At 48.9% G+C, this 15,095-nt stretch overlaps 1 protein-coding gene across 6 annotated transcripts in view; it reads right to left on the reverse strand.

Annotated features, from left to right (window-relative positions):
- inpp4aa (inositol polyphosphate-4-phosphatase type I Aa) overlaps window positions 1-15,095 on the reverse strand; it is a 48,773-nt gene that overhangs the window by 2,398 nt on the left and 31,280 nt on the right. The window contains exons 14-22 of one of the 6 annotated variants that reach the window (XM_061226112.1): window positions 13,697-13,714; window positions 9,966-10,152; window positions 8,280-8,495; window positions 7,242-7,383; window positions 4,803-4,835; window positions 2,827-2,999; window positions 2,280-2,403; window positions 1,526-1,793; window positions 383-480 (exon numbers count right to left, since the gene is read on the reverse strand). In XM_061226112.1, coding sequence (XP_061082096.1) covers window positions 383-480; window positions 1,526-1,793; window positions 2,280-2,403; window positions 2,827-2,999; window positions 4,803-4,835; window positions 7,242-7,383; window positions 8,280-8,495; window positions 9,966-10,152; window positions 13,697-13,714 — 1,259 coding nt within the window. Of the gene's footprint in view, window positions 1-382; window positions 481-1,525; window positions 1,794-2,279; window positions 2,404-2,826; window positions 3,000-4,802; window positions 4,836-7,049; window positions 7,384-8,279; window positions 8,496-9,965; window positions 10,153-13,696; window positions 13,715-15,095 lie in introns of all 6 variants that reach the window. The other 5 variants (XM_061226108.1, XM_061226113.1, XM_061226110.1 and 2 more) reach the window with 5 other exon arrangements.

The following is a 15,095-nucleotide window of genomic DNA, read 5'->3' on the forward strand; positions in this document are numbered from 1 at the left end:
CTACATCAACCATACATACTCTTCTCATGTTCTCAACCATATACACAGGTACTCCTCTCATATACACAAGCATACATACTCGTCTAGTTGTGTCTATCTAATAACTGAATTAGATGAGGTATACCCATTAAAAATTCCACGAAAATATCTGGAATGCATACATTTAGTTGTTTGTGGAGAACTCTGTACGTACAGACAGGGCTGTACTGTAAGGCTGGGCGAATCATATGGAGCAGTACCCAGAGCCAAGCTAAACCATGTGATTGTGTTTCATGCCTCAGTTTAGCTGTGGGGTTAGGTCCTAAGAACCGTTGGACTGGTCCCACAGGCTGAAATAAGTGCATAAGTTTCCGGTCAAAGAAATGAAAAGTGTACGACTCACAATCTTCAGGTAGAACTTCTTTGAACTGCTCGAAGTACGAGTTCAAACGAGTTAGACTCTCCATGTTCACAAACTCCTGCAGTGATGTGTCTCCAAACCTTCAACGGGAAAAGAGTAACGAAAATGAAAACTAAACACACGGGCTAGGAGGGTAAAATCAGCTATTACATTTGAGAGGATGGCGCACTGCACCCCCAATGTTCAAGACAATGGAAAGTGTAATAAACTTACGCCAATGTAACATTATATTGCCCTTAATATCACAGTGATGGGAGATCAGATGTCTCTCTTATGATAATTGCACACGACCGATTCAAACGAGCTGGGAGCGTTAAATTGACACGGACTCCCCAGCAACACTCGAAAGCTCTGAAGCACGAGCAACTGAGGGAGAACCAAAAGATTGTTAGAAAGCAGTTACGTTGTGGAACGCAAACTCAATACAATCGATTTTACACGGAGTCGCTGTGCAGCTTGATCCAGTGAGACTAACGCACACGCACACGAGACTGTCTGTTTGCTGTCCGACTGTTATCCAATGCAGTGCGCAAGCTTGCAATGCACCCGTTTAAAAAATCTTTTTAAAACAAGCTACGGTGTGAAGGTCTTCATTGATGCATCTTATTCAGTGTACAGGGCCGGGCCATTGACTTTCCCCCACTGTGATTTCAGAAACTACCCGCAAAGAGGCGGAAGGGCCATGAGTACATGACATGTGACATGCCATCGACCAATGAATGACTGCTATTTTCACTGAATGAGCATATTTACATCTTATCTGCTAGTTAATGTTTTGACAACGCCAGGTGACTGTGAGGCGAGCATTTGTATGTGCTGACCTCATTGAGGGGGTCAGGGGGAGATTACCTGCTGCAGTCCCAGAACAAAATGTGACTCGAGGATTTGTTGATTACTGATGGGGGGAGGGGGGGGTATCTGCAGTATGCAGTAATAATATTTGGGACAAATATTGTCCCCTCCATAATGTTTGGGACAACAGTCCCATCATTTATTTATTCGCCTCTGCACTCTGGGTGAGTGTATATCCCCTGTATTTCCCGTAGCGTCAAGGTTCAGAACGCCCTGCGTTTTGTGCGGGGAAAAAGCCCCGTAGCCCCGCCCCCGCCCCCCTGTCACTCGTACTTCTCGGCCAACGTCTGCTGCTCGTTGATGCCGACGTTGAAGAGCACGGGCTGGACGCGCAGCAGCATGCCGTTCTGGATCTCCCGCGGCAGCGCGTCGAACATGGCCCCGGGCAGGGGCACGCGCACGTTGAAGCCGTCCCGGTTGCCGGTGATGACGGGCAGCATGTCGGGGGCGGCGGCGGAGGTGGCCTGCGTCACCTTGAAGGTGACGTTCCTCAGGTCCATGACGCCCACGCTCATGTCCTCCAACATGGCCAGCTCCTCTCCTGAGCGACCCGGGGAAGAGGATGTAACACGTGTGTGTCGTTAGGGAGAATGCCCTTTTTTACATATCACAGATGAGCATCGTCTGATGAAACGGATCCACAGTAAAACGACAATATACTTATTGTTAACTTTCTTATTTATTTGATCAAGTAGTACAAGAGAGTGAGAGGCCTACCAGCTCTCTGATAAGTTCTCCAATTTGAACACACACACAGTATGACCTTTTTCAGTACTGTCCCTAAGATTTATCAGTATTTTGTCTACGGATTACCCCTTGCTGACGCTTACAGTGTGTGTATGAGTGTGTGTATGCGTGTGTGTGTGTGCATTTGTGTGTGTGTGCGTGTGTGTGCGTGTGTATGCGCGCGTGTGTGTGCGCGTGTGTGTGCGCGTGTGTGTGCGCGTGTGTGTGCGTGTGTGCGTGTGTGTGGGTGCGTGAGTGCGTGCGTGTGCGTGTGTGCGTGTATGTGTGTGAGTGAGTTTACCGTAGGTGCTCAGCAGACCCTCATACTGGGCCAGAAGGCCGATGGTAAAGAGCTGTCTCAGGAATCCATCGTCATGGAGACAGTTCCTCAGTTTGATGATGAAACCACAGATCAAAGCTGTCAGCTGAGGGAGACAAAATGCAGCACTCATCTTTACTGATCACTATAGCAACCCATCACTCCTCTTTACTGATCACTATAGCAACACCTCACTCATCTTTACTCATCACGATAACAGCACATCACTCATCTTTACTGATCACTATAGCAACCCATCACTCATCTTTACTCATCACGATAACAGCACATGACTCATCTTTACTGATCACTATAGCAACCCATCACTCATCTTTACTGATCACTATAGCAACCCATCACTCATCTTTACTGATCACTATAGCAACCCATCACTCATCTTTACTGATCGCGATAACCGCCCGACTCATCTTTACTGATCACTATAGCAACCCATCACTCATCTTTACTGATCACTATAGCAACAGCTCACTCATCTTTAGTATGACGTGTGATATTGCCACAGACTGACCGTCTGGCAGAAGACCACGTCTCTGCGGTACTGCAGGGTGAGGGACAGGGCGATGGTGGGGGCGCTGTCCTGCATCAGCAGGAACACCATCGACTTCTTGGCCTTGTCACTCATCATGGCCACACACTCCGTTAGCGTGGTGAGGAGGGGGTACAGAGCCTCACTCCACTCACCTGGAGGAGAACAGAGGGGTTACACACACACACACACACACACACACACACACACACACACACAGTACACACGCACATACTATAGGTATGATGCATGCCATCTCTCTCTCATACACACTATCCATGCTATCTCACACAGTACACAAACAGACACTATAGATATGAAACATGTCATCTCACACACACAATATACATGCCGTCTTACACACATACACAATACACACGTGTACGCACACAAAACTAAAGATCATCTCTCACATGGGCAACCAACACTCAAACTACACAAGGCACGAATGTACTTTCACTCATGTGAATGGTATTTAAAAACAAACATGCTCAGTCATGACTATAATACACTGGCAACCTCTGTCTGGTGTTCACTTCTGCCCCACACCCTGCTTGTCTACTTGTATTCGCTGGGTCCCAACTGCACAGTAGTACTGCTGATATTTTTTGGAGATTCTACCGGCTTATTTCCTCTCCTGGGCAGGGAGCTTAAGCCTAAATCCGAAAGACTCCTGGATTTTCAGAAGATGTCAATGAATTGATGCGTTTCTGAGTACGCGCTTATGTTACAGAATTGTGAAAAGCTTCCTTCCAGGCAGGCTAGAGCAGACTGAAACCCACTGGTGTTAGCAGCAGTGGTTGGCGTTGTGTCATTCAATCACCACTAATGTTTAGTTAGTTTGCTACCCCTTAAGTTTTGTGCATTGGTTTTTTGCCATCAGATATGTCAGTCGAGCATCTTGGCAGACTGTCTGACTGCTATGAATGCAGCTAGTACTTTTTGAGTAAGCATTTTTGAAAGAGACGTAATTTCAGTAACTTGACTATCTATAGGCTAGCTACTGACTAGAGCTATAACTAAATACAAACACTGAGTAATGTCAGTTAAATAGCTAGCTAAATGGCTTGTGTGGAAAGCGACTACCTAAGCAGATGCTTTACGAATCATAGTAGGCCGCAGTTCTCTTAGCTCATTGCTATCACCACTTTCACAAGGTAGTCTGCAACTGCCGGAGGCAGGGTTGAGAACGGGGGCACAGACGTTTTTTGTGAGTTTGAGTGAAGCGAGGAAAGAAATCCCGCAAAGTATGTATATATTCCATAAAATGAGTAACATTGCTCTAACTTGTGTATTTTCCATCCACGTCATTGTGTACCAGTGGGCGCGTATTTAGATCAAATCTACGACTGCTTCCCCCTCCTCACTCAGCCTCAGTCGAGTCCACTCCCCACCCTGCAAAGATTCAATTTCACTTCAACTTGCGTCTCAGCGTGTCTGTCATGATAATTACAGACCAGCAGGGAGCAGGAGGAGCAGGTAAATACAGACAGTAAGAGGGTGACTGAGCAGAGGGCAGCCAGGGTGGTGGCCCGCTGGGGGGGGGGGCTAGCCAGCTCTAGAGAAGCGCTGCTTTAGCTGTGCAGGGGGAGGGGGCAGAGGGGTATAGGAGGGGTTGGGGATGAGGGTAGTGGGGTATAGGGGTGTAGGAGGGGTTGGGGATGAGGGAAGGGTAGGGGGTAGAGGGGTATAGGAGGGGTTGGGGATGAGGGAAGGGTAGGGGGTAGAGGGGTATAGGAGGGGTTGGGGATGAGGGAAGGGTAGGGGGTAGAGGGGTGTAGGAGAGGATGAGGGAAGGGTAGGGGTATAGGGGTGTAGGAGGGGATGGAGATGAGGGAAGGGTAGGGGGTAGAGGGGTGTAGGAGGGGATGAGGGAAGGGTAGGGGGTAGAGGGGTGCAGGAGGAGTTGGGGATGAGGGTATGGGGGTACAGGGGTGCAGGCGGGGTGGGCGTCTTACCTGGGCTGGCCTCCTCGGCACTGCCGTTGTCATCTAGACGGGGGCGGAGGTGCAACATGCGCAGTTAGGAAGCGGCCAACGGCTGCCACGCCACACACACACTGTAAGAGCAAAGGCAGCGCACACACACACACACACACACACACACACACACATATACATACATACACACACACACACACACACACACACACAAACATACATATATACATACATACACACACTCACACAGACACCTACACACATACATATACATATACACACACACACATAGACACACACACATACACACACATTCACGTGCACACTCAAATACACACAAACACTCATGTACACACACAAATACACACACCTTGAAGCACAGGCATATAGACAACCAGAAACACACACACACACAAACTCACACACACACACGCATACAGATAAACAGAAATACACAGAGAAACGCACACACCCTCAAGCACACGCACAGACACAGGAACACAGACACGCACAGACACAGGAACACAGACACGCACAGACACAGGAACACAGACACGCACAGACACAGGAACACAGACACGCACAGACACAGGAACACAGACACGCACAGACACAGTGCCATGGCCTATTTGGAGCGCAGTGTCACAGTTAAGTCACTAGGGGGCGGAGCAGCAGGTGGCAGAGCTGGAAAACACTGCAAAGCTGCTGTCAGAGCTATGGGGGACCCCCTCCCACACTTCACCAAAGCAGTGAGAGAGTGCAGGCCAGAAGGCGGGGTGGTGGGGTGGTGGAGGGGGGTTTGTAGAGCACAGAAAAGGGCTCTAGTGCAGGTGTCCAGTCTGGGTCAGAAGGGTCAGAATGTTCCAGAAGCACACAGCACAGCCAATCACATGCACAGAATCGCACTGGTGTATGTCATTATTAAAAGAGAAATCACAATTACCCCCCAAAAAAGTGACACCTGTTTTGAGGACCCTTAAAATTGCTGCACATGATCTGAAATATCGACATAACATCTGTGATACTCTGTGTGGTGGGACTGTAGCACCTTAGTGCACACCAGAGCACTGCAGGAAACCACACGTGCAAGCCGGAGGAGAGGAAGAACAGGAGAAAGTGATCAACATGCATGTTTTCACCAGTCTGCCCGGGCTTGAGAAAAGAGCGGGAAGTCGATGTTAAAGGACAAGAATATCCCTCAGGCCTTGCGCTTTGACTGACAGGCAGGGGCGTGGATCACACCTGAAGGGTTATGGAGAGTAATGGCAAGGCGGCAGATTTTGAGCTTTCAGTTTTGGCAATTGATACGAAGTCACACCCTAGTGATACCTGTTTTCCCTCAGAAAGCCTATTTTTCCATTGGACTCCATTCATGCTAATTTTTAAATATTTACGCTCATATACTGCTGTTCATTCTATGCTACATATTCCTCATTATTTTGTTCAAGGTCCAATTTTGTCCCCCAAGGACACAAAGATATAGATGTTTTTATTACCCAAAAAATGTTCTGCTGTAAAATCCTTGTGCGCAAACGTTTTTCATCGGTTCATCCCAGGGCACGTAATTTAACCTGGAATTTTCCCCCATTGGTATCTATTGCCATCGCTGTCTCTATGTGAGCACTCTTATCAGTCGTGAGTCGCGACAGCCAATTTCTCATAAATTGAGGTTCATGTTCAGTTATGGCTGTTTGAAGGCTTATCTTGTACATTTTGTTGAACAATATATTATATTATATCTGCATGTCTTAATGCCTAGAAATTGAGTTTTTAAGCTTTCAAACGCAAGATACTGAAGTGAAAGTAACACAAGAGCTCTGCATTGTTTAGATGCCAGCCAGCTTGTTTCACCATCTCTTAATGTGAAGAGTAAATGTTCACAGTAAAAGTGTAGTTTTAAAGGGTTTATACATAATATGACAGGCTACAGCCCCAGAGTTTCGTTAGCCCAGTGTAGGTTGTCTCCCGACTAAACTTTGAAACCATTTTTTCCCGACAACATGGTTTGGTGGCACCAATAATCCAAACCCAAGTTCCCAAACTTTTGCACAGGGCCCTTTTCCTTTTTATCATTCATAAACAGTATAAATGTAAATAAAAAGCAATCTTGCTTCTGTCTGACCTACGAGCGGATCTCAGCTCAGTTTCCGTTGCGTTAAAGCGGCCTGAACAAAAGTAGGTCTCCAAGCAAAGATGGGACATGGAGAAAAATGAGCAAAGAAAGAGCGTTAATTAAAGAACAAAAAAAGGGAAATTAAAACCTACAAGAGTTTCTGTGAGGGGGGGGCTGGCATGCAGGGGCCGGGGCAGGCGGTGAAGATGATGGCGGTGATGATGATGATGATGGTGGCGGTGATGAAGGAGGTGGAGGAGATGGCCGCAGTGGGGGGGAGCTGGTTGGAGCGGGCGGGTCCAAACTCTCGGGGTTGATCCAGAACGCTCGGGTCTTCCGGTTACCTTTCTTGGCGGCGCCGCCCTGCTGGTCGCTGAGGAAGACGTCCTCGCTGCTGTCGCTATGGAGACGGTCGCGCTGCAGCAGCTGGTCCACCCGCTGGATGACGCACTCCAGACTCTTATCCACGTTCAGCCACACCCTGTCCTGAGGGGGCATGGGAGAGGGGCCAGGCCTGACTACAGCACATACACACACTCGCATGCACACACACGCGCTCATGCACACGCATACACACACACGCACTACACACGCATATACACACAAACGCATATACACACATGCTCACGCACACACTCACATGCGCTACACCCATTCACACGAACACACACATATACACACAGACACATGCACTACACACACACACACACACACACACACACACACACACACACACACACACATCCACACACACATCCACACACACACACACATCCACAGGACCTTGTTGACTGTTCAGAACCCGACCCATCGGAAGACAGTGCTGTGACCTCTGACCCACTCCTTCTCGTTCCCTGACCCCTGAACCCTGACCCCAAGCCTTACCCACTGCTCATTCCCTGACCCCTGACCCCGACTCTTACCCACTCCTCTTCATTCTCTAACCCCTGACCCCGACTCTTACCCACTCCTCCTCATTCTCTGACCCCTGACCCCGACTCTTACCCACTCCTCCTCATTCTCTAACCCCTGACCCCGACTCTTACCCACTCCTCCTCATTCTCTGACCCCTGACCCCGACTCTTACCCACTCCTCCTCATTCTCTGACCCCTGACCCCGACTCTTACCCACTCCTCCTCATTCTCTGACCCCTGACCCCGACTCTTACCCACTCCTCCTCATTCTCTAACCCCTGACCCCGACTCTTACCCACTCCTCCTCATTCTCTGACCCCTGACCCCGACTCTTACCCACTCCTCCTCATTCTCTGACCCCTGACCCCGACTCTTACCCACTCCTCCTCATTCTCTGACCCCTGACCCCTGACCCCGACTCTTACCCACTCCTCCTCATTCTCTGACCCCTGACCCCCGACTCTTACCCACTCCTCCTCGGGCCAGTGGAGGTGCAGGGAGGTGCTGCTGCAGCCGCTCCACTTGGCCAGCAGCGTGTCCTGGTCGTTCCGCAGCACCACCTGGTCCGCCTCGGTCGCCGACGGCGACGCCTTGGAGGCCACGTAATCGGGGCGAGCCGCGCTCAGGGCCTGGATGGCCGACACCAGCAGCTTGCAGTCGCACACCGTCACCAGCTGCCGCGTCTGCACACACACACACACACACACACACGCGGGACACAGCGCCTCACTACAGCGCCTCACTACAGCGCACTGCACCGCCCTCTGCTGGTACAGCGGGCTTCCCACATCAAAATACACACCTCTCCGCCCGCATCCAGGCTGACCTTTAACCTCTAAAGCCTGCATCCTGGCTGACCTTTAACCTCTATAAAGCCTGCATCCTGGCTGACCTTTAACCTCTAAAGCCTGCATCCTGGCTGACCTTTAACCTCTAAAGCCTGCATCCTGGCTGACCTTTAACCTCTAAAGCCTGCATCCTGGCTGACCTTTAACCTCTAAAGCCTGCATCCTGGCTGACCTTTAACCTCTAACGCCTGCATCCTGGCTGACCTTAAACCTCTAAAGCCTGCATCCTGGCTGACCTTTAACCTCTAAAGTCTGCATCCTGGCTGACCTTTAACCTCTAAAGCCAGTATCCTGGTTAACCTTTAACCTCCAAGGCCTGCATTCTGACTAGCCCTCAAACCTAATTGCTATGATTTATATTATAACACTTTAGTTGCATTTTTCAGGTTGGCTCAGTATGTTTCTAAGGGTAGTTGCATATATTGCAGTACAGTTGATTCAGTGATTTCTTGCTGCACTGACTGAAAGTTTGTCAGACATCTTTTATCAAAAGCTGATGCTTATTTAACCTATATTAGGCCGTTTCTGTTATTTAATTTGTTACTCTGGAATATCTGATAAATAAATGTGATGGCTAAATCGTAAGTTGCACCAGGAAGTCCTAGGCTAACGCACAGCTAGCGCTTAGCATAGCTCTGAATCTGCACCTGCTGTACGTCTGTGCTGAGTGTCTGGTGCTACTTCACGGTCAAAACATTTTGCCACAGTATATTTAAACAGTCTACAGCAGGCTTACTCACTCTCTTCTGCCTGATATTTAAAGGTACAACAGGTAAGATTTTTGTGTTAAAACATTGGTACAAGACCATTGTAAATCCCTTCCTCATTGAAAAAGGCTCACTGACATGTTGACTTACCCTCTGCCTGTGTTTATAGTTTATAGTTAAAAATATACAGTTGACGGCCCTACACTCTGTACCAAAATATTGTATAACTGTCAGGCTCATTGGTTGAAAATTGGTTCTAATTGCCACAGCCAATGGTGTTTCAATGTAAGTGTGTTTACAGAGAAGGGGGAGGGATAAACAGTGTTGTGGTTTGTTGCTGCTGTTCCTCTCTTGACCGTGAGAAGTCCAAAATGACCTGTTGTACCTTTAACCGATTTCATTATTGCCGCTGATTGGGCCGGGGTTTAACTCGCTCCTGCTTCGAGAGGAAGAATGAAAACCAGCCGTACGGCCGGGTTCGAGCATCCTGGGCCGACAGAACATGCAGCAGATGTAAGCAGAGGCACAAGCAGGCTCCGTGTTTGTGGAGAAGGCCGGGGAGTAACGGCGGTCCCGGTGGGGGGGGGGGGGGGGGTACCTTTTCGGTCAGGATGGCGAGGGTTCTCTCCAGCCCGTTAGCCGACCTCTCTTTGGCGGAGCGGGAGAGCCGCTCGGCGTAGTAGCTGACCTGGGTCTTCAGCGTGTTGATGTGTGCGATGATCTCTTTGGCGCGGACGATGTCCTGAGGGACGTAGGAGATGGACTGGGAGCTGGAGACGGCACTGCTGCAGGCGGGGGGGCGGGGGGGGGGTGGGGGGGTTAGCCAGGGAGCCGTTCAGGCCTTATAGCTGTGCACACACACCCTGGGTCAAAAACGTACCCCTTCAGAGCTCAGTGAAAATTACAATGTCACTCAGGATGTAATTTTGTCCATCGCATATCTCCGGTATCGGCAAGAGTGAGTTTACATTTTTACCGGCCTCAAATCTTCACGTGACCCGGTAATTCAAATGTTAACCTACCACACACGCGCACACACACACTGGGGACTGCGCACACACACTGTGGGGACCGCGCACACACACGCACACACACTCTGGGGACCGCGCACACACACACACTGTGGGGACCGCGCACACACACACACTGTGGGGACCGCGCACACACACGCACACACACTCTGGGGACCGCGCACACACACACACTGTGGGGACCGCGCACACACACGCACACACACTCTGGGGACCACGCACACACACGCACACACACTCTGGGGACCACGCACACACACGCACACACACTCTGGGGACCGCGCACACACACACACTGTGGGGACCGCGCACACACACGCACACACACTCTGGGGACCACGCACACACACGCACACACACTGTGGGGACCGCGCACACACACTCACACACACTGTGGGGACCACGCACACACACTCACACACACTCTGGGGACCACGCACACACACACTCACACACACTCTGGGGACCACGCACACACACGCACACACACTGTGGGGACCGCGCACACACACGCACACACACTCTGGGGACCACGCACACACACTCACACACACTGTGGGGACCACGCACACACCCGCACACACACTGTGGGGACCGCGCACACACACTCACACACACTGTGGGGACCGCGCACACACACGCACACACACTCTGGGGACCGCGCACACACACTCACACACACTCTGGGGACCACGCACACACACTCACACACACTCTGGGGACCACGCACACACACTCACACACACTCTGGGGACCACGCACACACACTCACACACACTCTGGGGACCACGCACACACACTCACACACACTCTGGGGACCACGCACACACACTCACACACACTCTGGGGACCACGCGCACACACGCACACACACACTCTGGGGACCACGCACACACGCACACACACACTCTGGGGACCACGCACACACACTCACACACACTCTGGGGACCACGCACACACACTCACACACACTGCGGGAACCGCACACACACACTGTGGGGACCATGCACACATACTCACACACACTGCAGGAACCGCACACATGCACTGTGGGGACCGCGCACACACACTGTGGGGACCCCACAAACAGGGTATGCAGACGCTTAAAAATAAAAAATAAACTCGTATCATAACAATCTTCATAAATCAATGATTAGACAAAGATTGAATGCGAGAGATGCTCATAAACCTTTCACTGCGGCTTTGGCTCAGTAGTTCTGGTTGATCGGAGCGGCTCTGAATGAGCAGAACTCTACCTTGCTGCCGAACAGCCTCTGCATCCCAGTCCAGTGCACATTGTGCAGTTACCCGCAGCACTGTAGCTTCGGGGTGCTCGATATATGAGTGCTCGATATTTGAAATGTCAACGCAACTCTTATGAGCGACTTATGAGACGCTGGCAGTTGCCAGGTTCCAGACCAGACAAAGGGCCCTATTTTCCATGCCTGGCATGTTGCGGTCTGGCTAGCTGTTGATTCCTTATTTTCCGGACGGTCCAGATGCCTCTGGTAATTTCCGGACACATGGCACGCTGGAGTCAGGAGGAGAGCCTAGCTAGCATATCTTCCTCGCTAATATAACATAATCCGGTTGTGCTCAATATCAAAGAGACCAATAAACAACAAGACATATTGTTGTTCTTATTTATTTATTTTTTTCTGGAGGGCAGGCTTCTTCAGCTTGAGTCCTTCACTGCTGCGGGAGGCTTGGTCGCCTATGTTATGATCTTCCTTGCTTTTATTTTGTTCAGTAAAACTTAAAGATGATGTCAGTATTTCTTAGTTATAGAATAGCAGGTTTAAACTATTGGGCTACAGATTTAATGGGGAATTAGAATGAGCCTGGCATGCTAGTGACACTACCAATGTGCCCTGCTATGTTGATTCCAGAAAATATGGCCCAAAGGCATTCTCAGGAAGTAGTCAAATACGCAGGATATCCTGTGCATCTCCTCAATAACACCAGCTGTATCCCCGGGCCAACAGAGAGACAAAGGAAGATAATTTGTTAAGGCACTGTTCTACTGCATGAATAGGCCCCATGGCCTAGTATCTGTAAAGGCGCAGTTCTAGTACAGAGATAAGCCCCACAGTCTGGTACCTGTTAAAGCACTGTTCTAGTACAGAGATAAGCCCCACAGTCTGTTACCTGTTAAAGCACTGTTCTAGTACAGAGATAAGCCCCACAGTCTGGTACCTGTTAAAGCACTGTTCTAGTACAGAGATAAGCCCCACTGTATGGTACCTGTTAAAGCACTGTTCTAGTACAGAGATAAGCCATACTGTATGGTACCTGTTAAAGCACTGTTCTAGTACAGAGATAGGCCCTACTGTATGGTACCTGTTAAAGCACTGTTCTAGTACAGAGATAAGCCCCACTGTATGGTACCTGTTAAAGCACTGTTCTAGTACAGAGATAAGCCCCACTCTATGGTACCTGTTAAAGCACTGTTCTAGTACAGAGATAAGCCCCACTGTATGGTCCCTGTTAAAGCACTGTTCTAGTACAGAGATAAGCCCCACTGTATGGTCCCTGTTAAAGCACTGTTCTAGTACAGAGATAAGCCCCACTGTATGGTACCTGTTAAAGCACGGTTCTAGTACAGAGATAAGCCCTACTGTATGGTATCTCTTAAAGCACTGTTCTAGTATAGAGATAAGCCCCACTGTATGGTCTGTTAAGGCACTGTTAGGTGCCGTGGTATGATTCTCAATCGGGACCATGCCAGTGCTGTACTCTGTGAAAACCTGCTCAGCTGTTCAGTGTGTTAGAGACAGAAGCAAGATGGAATGAGGTTTGCGGAAAAGGAGAGATGTTGATGGTGAAAAGTGAGATGTTGGTACAGCAAGCAGTACCATGCTTGGAAACGCATTTCAAGAATGCAAGGCTTCAGATGTCAGGTTTCATACCTGGACACACAGTCACATACAGACACATACACACACACAGGAGCAACTATGTCAAATCTGGTGTCAATTCCATTTCAATTCAGTCAGGAATCAAACTGAAATTCACTTGAAGATGCCCGCAATTACATTAATTTCTTGGGAACTGAAATTTAATTGACCCCAATTCTGACACATGTACACAAACACACACCTTCACTTCTGCACATATGCGCACGTGTCAACCGACACGCAATGCTGCTTTACGTGTCCCACAAACGAATGGAGAAGCATCTGACCACAGAGACACGAGTGATTGAGTGCCCCCTTTCATGCACAGAGATGCAGGTGAAGGCAGGCTAACAGGCAGGGTGAACCAAGTACAAACAGAATTTAAACTCAAACAAACTCACCATTCCTCCTCATAAACGCTGATTAGAAAACAAAAGCAGTTAAAAAGCAGTCAGAGTCGTACACCATCCGTCTTAAAAGTGCTGCGTTTCAAAACAGCCCTGTAGGGACGGAAACGCTGCCTCAGTCCGAACGTTAAGAAAGCGCCTATCCTAAATGCACCCCACGGAAAAGCATCTAACGTACGCCTCGTGGGCAAATACCAGTCTGCTTCAATTGTAGGGAAAGATACTTTTGCAAATCCACTCAGTAACTTTCTGTTAGAAATATATCATCAGTACGATTCATTCTGTCCTCACTGCGATCATAACCGTCAATGATTTAGTTTCTCAGACGTTTGATTAAACGACTTACAAATATGAACAATGATAATAACACAGAGCAGGTGGCTGACTGCAAAATGAGAACTTGGCTCTGACCTGCTGCATCGCCTCAGTGTATAATTATTTTTGCTCTGTTAAACAAGGAAAATTTATGTTGGAAAAACCGTTGCAAATATTTACAACTGTGTTTCTACTTGAAGCAAAGATATCTCTGGTTCTGGACAGTCACTTCATGCTCAGTTGAATTGCAGGTTTCGGGGAGCAGAATGCAGTGAACCTCATCGAAAGGCCGTGGGTTTCTGCAGCAGACCGAAACCCTCAACAATGAAAAGAGGTGTTCACAGGACCCCTGCTTTCAAACTGACCTCAAATCTGTATTAATAACACAGGTCATTGCTGCCTCCACTAAAACTGAATCTGAGGGTTGCACATATGAACAAGAAATACTGTCAAAAAGTCATTGTAATTCAATCTCCTCGAAAGGTTGAAGACGAGCAGATTTTCACTGACTAAGGTCTACTAAGTCGTGACCATCTTTGCGGTTTGAGTTCAATTTTAACCACTTTAAATCAATATACCTCTCCCCAAAATATATATTTCAATATGAAATGCCCAAAGAATGAATCGATGAAAGCTGCTGGTCATAGCCCTTGAGAGCGAGAATATAGTCTCTCTTCCATCTCTCCGGAAAACCAGGAGACATCCAATTCTACTGACATACTTATTGATCATGTTTTAAACAGCTTTTTAACAGCTCTGTTGCAATTTGATTCTATGAAATTAATTTCTGCATTTTGAGAAGTCTCCGTTTCGGTCTTCATTTGACAGTTTTGACGGTACACATTCCTTTCACGACCTCCGAGAGGACTCGAGCGCAGGACTGAGCAGGGCAGAGATCAGCTATCGCAGAGTTCAGTTATCGCAGAGTTCAGTTATCGCAGAGTTCCGTTATCGCAGAGTTCCGTTATCGCAGAGTTCCGTTATCGCAGAGTTCCGTTATCGCAGAGTTCCGTTATCGCAGAGTTCAGTTATCGCAGAGTTCAGTCGTCCCTCGAAAAGCCAACTCGTCGGAATGGCT

The sequence above is a fragment of the Conger conger genome, chromosome 17, assembly GCF_963514075.1.
Source record: "Conger conger chromosome 17, fConCon1.1, whole genome shotgun sequence".
Taxonomy (NCBI): domain Eukaryota; kingdom Metazoa; phylum Chordata; class Actinopteri; order Anguilliformes; family Congridae; genus Conger; species Conger conger.